Source organism: Natrix helvetica (assembly GCF_964273705.1).
Source record: "Natrix helvetica genome assembly, chromosome: 4".
Lineage (NCBI taxonomy): Eukaryota > Metazoa > Chordata > Lepidosauria > Squamata > Natricidae > Natrix > Natrix helvetica.
This window is the reverse complement of record NC_138550.1, coordinates 24428625-24434624: the sequence shown is the minus strand read 5'-3', so window position 1 is coordinate 24434624 and position 6000 is coordinate 24428625. Positions and strand designations below refer to the sequence as shown.

General features: G+C 40.6%; 1 protein-coding gene across 1 annotated transcript in view; it reads right to left on the bottom strand.

Moving 5' to 3' along the window:
* The window catches only part of MTUS2 (microtubule associated scaffold protein 2), a 224671-nt gene continuing 218671 nt past the window's right edge, over positions 1-6000 (bottom strand). The window contains exons 12-14 of the mRNA XM_081952692.1: positions 3973-4092; positions 3238-3335; positions 1-725 (exon numbers count right to left, since the gene is read on the bottom strand). Of these exons, the coding sequence (XP_081808818.1) occupies positions 509-725; positions 3238-3335; positions 3973-4092 (435 nt within the window). The 3' untranslated portion in view covers positions 1-508. The remainder of the gene's footprint in view (positions 726-3237; positions 3336-3972; positions 4093-6000) is intronic.

Genomic DNA, 6000 nt, shown 5'->3' with positions numbered 1-6000 from the left:
TTTAGAAAATTGCTGTCTTGAAAATATCAGCACTTTTTGCAGAATTAGTTCATGGAAAAAAATTGCAATTCAGAACAGCTTCGGTTACACATGCAGAGCTGTATACGTAGGCCTTCTGGGTGTTGAATACATTTTGTGCCTGGATTTCAGTACAATCCGTAGCTCACCAAAGCCGTAGATGTAAGCAGAGCTATTGGCAACTAACCTGAAATATTATTGTGGAAAAAGGAATCATTCAGAGTGAATGATAAGTAACAGTTTTCCAGTGCTTTTGCCTCTAATCCCAAAATATGTTTCCATGCCTCAGACTACATTGCTATTTTTTTGACCTCATATGCTAGTTTTGAGTTGCTGATGCTAAAATGACAAAAGCACATTGCCTAAACGTAAGGAACTAGAGCACATGTGGGAAAAGCAACAAATCTTTCACTGCCGTTCGTAACAACTCGCTTGGACTGCAATTTTCCATATTCTGGACCAAGTCCATTTAAGTCGCTGCCTTGGTCTGTCATCTTGGTACTGTGCTGACTTTAGCTGGAGTTGGGGGTCCCGATGAAGAGCGATAAATGCGAGTCGGAGAAGTGGGAGATAGTTTAACAGGACTCATGGGTTCTGAGGTCTGCAGTTTCCACATCAACTCTTCGTTTGTCCTGCTCAGCCTCTTTTTTTCCTTGCTTTCCTTCTCCACGTGTTCTTGGAGGTTAGCATTTTCTTCAGATAACTGCCTGGAGAAGGTGACAAGACAACATCAAACTTGACTTTCGTAATTATCAGATGCTCATCTTGCATATTTGTCTTCTGATCAGCCCATCCACTTTCTAACCCTGCCTTCCTGCCATTGCTTTCATCCAAGAAAAGTAACCCCAGACCATTTCAAATTGACAACAGCTCACAATACAGTGCTTTTATGATCTGCTATAAAGTAGATCAATCCCTCATCCTATACTTCACATTTGGTTGACTAGATTCTTGATTACTATCACATTGAGTGACTTCTGGGTATGGTACAAACAGGTCAGGAAGACACACTGTGATCATCCACCGGCATTTCAACAAATACAATATTTTTCCTAAAGAGCCTTCCTCCCCCCCTCCACTGATTAAAAAAAATCATCTTAATCATTTTCAAGGGTAGAGAAGTCCAGCAACAGGCCTACATATACATTAGACCTGAACAATTTTATACTACCGTGTTTCCCTGAAAATAAGACAGGATCTTACTTACTTTTGACCCCCGAAATAAGCACTTGGCCTTATTTTCAGGGAGGTCTTATTATTTTTGAGGTGCAGGAGGCGGCGAGCGTGGTCACCTCATGGCTGCTGCTGTGTTGCAATATTTTCAGGGAGGGCTTATTTTAGCGCATGTGCTCAAAAGCCCGATTGGGCTTATTATCCAGGGAGGTCTTATTTTCAGGGAAACAGGGTACGCATTTAGAAGCAACTATGGAGACATTTATAAGAGGCACACTATAGTCAGCAGGAAAGCATGTGGCTTTGAATGTAAAAAGTATCTGGATAAGGCCCCTAGTTATAAAAACCTTAGGTAGTAGATTAGTCTGAGACGGCCAGTGCCAACTGAATGTACATCGCTATGGTAGATGACTAAGTGATTTGACTCAGCAGAACATAGCATCGTAATTTCGTAATGCTTAACAGCCAAGAAAAGTTAATGCCACTAATAATATATACATCAACTTACAGGTGTTGACTTATGGTGGCTATTGCTAGGTCTATAAAGAAAATTGTACAGAATATACAGAAAATTGGGAAACAGCTTTTCAAGCAGCTGTGTGGCTGACATTTACAAATATGCAGCTACATTAAGCAAGTGAAGAGAAGAGCTTAGATGTACTAAGGTTTTGAAACACCTCTTTCAAATAGCACAGCTATAGTTGTCTAGCTGATAAATAAGGAAGTTTGTGACCCAATAAATGTATACATGATTCTTGAAACAGTTTGTTTCTTACAACAAACTGCTCATCTGCATTTTGTTTTGTAACTAGGATTAGTCATATATATTTTTTAAAAAAGCTCTTGCTTATTTTGCAACTTTTTTTGCTTTAAAGGAAAGAGTTGATGAAATTTTCTGCCAAAGACTCAAGGAAGGAACAACGTGGTTAGACGTGGTTAGTGCAACAATGGACAAAGATGTTTTACATCATATGGCTACATACAGATAAGCAAAGGTCAACAACCCCACTTCAGCAAGGCATTTCTGACTCATGTACTATCACTCACCATTGGGAAGTGGATTTATGAAAGGTCACCATGGTCAAATAAGCACTCAAAGAATTCATGGATGTTGTAATTTGAATCAAGCAATCTTGGATTTCACAGTTCGGTCTTGTAGAATACCATCCTGTAAAATGTTTACTTGGCATGCTGTAGACATTTATTTTGTCTCCATTTTTAAACATGGATGTTTTCCATTCGCATTCCTTGCACCCCTCCATGGATCAGAATACTGTCTACTTCAAGCAATACACCATGCATAGAAAATGTACGAAAAATGCAGATTTTACGGAAAGTATGCAAGCTAAGTGCCTATTTTCAGTACATTTACCAATGGGCAAAAAACTATCACCAAACACATACACGATCGATACCTTCATAACTATTTGTAAATAACTCCTGCTAAATGCATATACAATAGCAGCCCTAACCAGCATGGAATATGATTGTGATGGAGAATGTATGGCACGCACACCTAGGTGGCATGCGGAGCCTTAGCAGCGGTCACGCGAGCCGTTGCCCTAGCTCGGCTCCAGCGCGCATGTGCATGCTGGCCATCTGATTTTCAGCTGGCCCGCCCACGCTGCCCTTCCCTTCCCAGGAGTCTCCACGCGGGCTCACGTGGGAGGGCGTTTTCACATGGGAGGGCATTTTCAGCCTTTGGACAGCCTCCGGGAGGGCAGGGGAAGCCATTTTCTCCCTCCCCAGGCTCCAAAAAAGCCACCTGCACATACGCGGGGCAGTGGGGGAGGGTGTCACGCACGCACGTGCAGGGGGAACAGCGGGTGTGTGTGTGTATGTGTGATTAAATTATTGTTACCTGAGGCGAAAAAGGTTTGCCATCACTGGCATATGAACTTTCAGTGTATAGAACAATGTTCATATTCTTCCAGTACTTTGATTTCTTGAGCAATAGCAACGAAGTAAATATTGAAAAAGACATAATTAAATCCGCCGATAGTTGCCTTTATCCTCTTGCTCTGTAGAAAATATATTTAAACTGACCTTGTAACCACAGTGTTGTGATGAATCCTCACTCTGAAGTCTTCATTTTGTTGTTGCAGTACTTGGATTTTTTCTTCTAGAATTAAGTTCTTTTCTGCCTAAAGAGATAGGCAGGCTGTTAAATTTACCACAAACACGAGTGTCTATGAGGGCTGGGGCTGGGGGAATGATGATATCTTTTACAACATGATGCAACCCTGAATTCTTCTACAAAAATATTGTGACAAAGCATGCATGTCAATAAGGGGGAAATCCTGCATAGAGCTTTGTTATTCTGAGAAATTCTACAGATGCCTCTGAATCCGAGCAACTTGTACTGGAAACTTTCTTCAAAAGATTATGATATAGAGGTTATCCCACAGGTCATTTCTACCCAGATCTGAATTAAACCACACCTACATTCACCTCTGGACTCTAATAATTAGGAAATTAGGATTACTGCAACCACATGTAAAATGCCGTCAAGGCAGGCAAAAGTTTATAAGAACTTGTCCCTGGCAATTCTATTATTAGTTGCTGTTGTCATTGGAAACAATTTTTGCTAGGCAAAGAGAATGTGAGTGAAGTTATAAAAAAAATGCAAAATACGCTGATTGGAAATGGTGAGAGCCTCTGCGGGTATCCAATTGGGCAAGACTGTTTTGATAGAGAAGAAACGACATACTCATCTGTGCTTTTTAATCGCTCTTCAAGTTTTTCATAAACAATCAGAAATAGCAGCAAATGAGACCTCACCAGCCTTTCTAGCTCCATGATCCTCTTTTCTTGTTGATGAATGAGTAGGTTCTTCATCTCCAGAATCTGCTTTAGGCTCTTCATATCTTCTTCTAAATGCTGATATGGAGCTAGGGCAACCTAAAAGAATGAAGAATGGTATGAGAAAGTAGCACTGTGGTCTCACCCAGGACAGAGGCTCTTTTGCTCAGTAGTATAAAAACAATACAAACTAAACTAATACGAATTGGTCCTGATTTAATTACATTGGTAATTTGAATACAAATTGATTCAACAGCAAAATGATGTTTGATGCAGCTGAACCAACTGAATCTTCTCTGAAGTTTAATCAGGGGGAAAAAAATTCATTCAGAAGCTGTGAAGGGAGGGTCCAGAATGCTGGCACCTGCTTCATATTTTGACAAGATGGAATGAAAACAGCAGGGATGGTAGAATTATTTGTAGGCATTAATCCAGAAAGTTTCAGTCCTACAGCTTCAAAGATTTCAGCCTAATAATTTCCTGAAACATTTTCCCTATTAAGGTGGAATTGGGAATGAGGAAAGGACAGCGCAGCAATCTTCAATTTGTCTAGCAAAAACCATATAAAGAAGTTGGTTGAACCAGTACGAAAAAAAGAGAGTCCTATTTCAATTTCAAAGTATTGAAAAAATGTTTAAGAACGAAGACCTTATTTTTACATTTGCCTCTCAGGCGGTCTAGGTGTGGCATGACAATTAAGAATGCCCATGGATGTGTCTCTGAACCCTATTGTCAGGCTTGGAAGCCATCTTTTTCATTGGGCCTTCTGGCCTGCCGCATTGAATGCTGGGGGAAAATGGGAGGGGGGATTATATGGAGTATGGGAGATATATAGTCATAATAACATTCCTTTCGCAGAGTCAAGGACATCTTGCCCTGCACTTGGAAGGGCATGACTAGGAGGCATCTCCAGTTGGGACGGGCCCTGATTGGACCATGTGACGGACATGTGGGTGCTGGGCAGGGGCTTGGACTTTCATTTGGGTGGGGAAAACATGGAAACTTTCAGATTTGGGGGTTCCCAGATGTGCCAATATGACATCTCTAATAAAATGGAACTTTGAAGAAACTCAAGCCTTGGAGTCTTCTTTCATTGGGGGTGTTACTTGAAACCCTGACACCTATCTGCATAGGGTTATGCATATTTGCTGCTTTTTATTAATGAGATATGTGAGGTGCCAGGGGATTGGCCTAACAAGCTGGCAGGCTTGGTTTTATCAGTGGGGTGCCAACTAGGTAGAAGACCTTTGTAAAGCCTGGTCAGTTCTGGAAAGACTTAATTATGTCAAGACTGTGTCTTGTTGGCAATACTCTGTATTCATTATTTACTGAGCAGAAATGCCATGAGATACAGTGCCATTGTGATTTTTCTATATAGAAAAATAACCTTCATAGGCTGTTTTTAAAAACTAGCAAATAGTTGGCCCAGCACTCATAAGTATTAATCTGGCCACCAGCTACTCACTGGTGATAGACTTAAATTTGCCTCTTTCGTGCAGAATTTATAAATGTACGTAACTGCTTAGCTTTAAACTCAGATTGAGAGTGCTAGAAGCTGAGGGAAACTCCTATTTGTGTTGACAAAGCCAGCATAGAAGCATCAGTTTCCAACAGCGTAAGAGAGAAGAAAGTGAAGGTTTTGAGTCTGTCTACTAGAAACAAATGGGAAGCCGAGAAAGTGATTGAAGGACAAAGCAATCTCACCTAATCACAAAAATGATCCCAAGATCAGATTAAAATGATACGATTATTTAGCCAGCTTCTTATGTCAGTATCAGATAGTCCACTGGACCAACAATCTCTCACCACACACTCTCCATGAATAGCATTGAAGATTACCCCCAACAACACTTTAAAAAAAGCCATTGAAGGACCATTGACTCTGAAAGAAGTCTAATTTTATTTACAGACTCTGAACTCCCTCTCAGATGAGGAGGTCATATCTAGCCTTTGGAGGTTTGTTGTTTTATAGAGAAAGAGGAAGTTATTAAGGATCAATTGTTACCT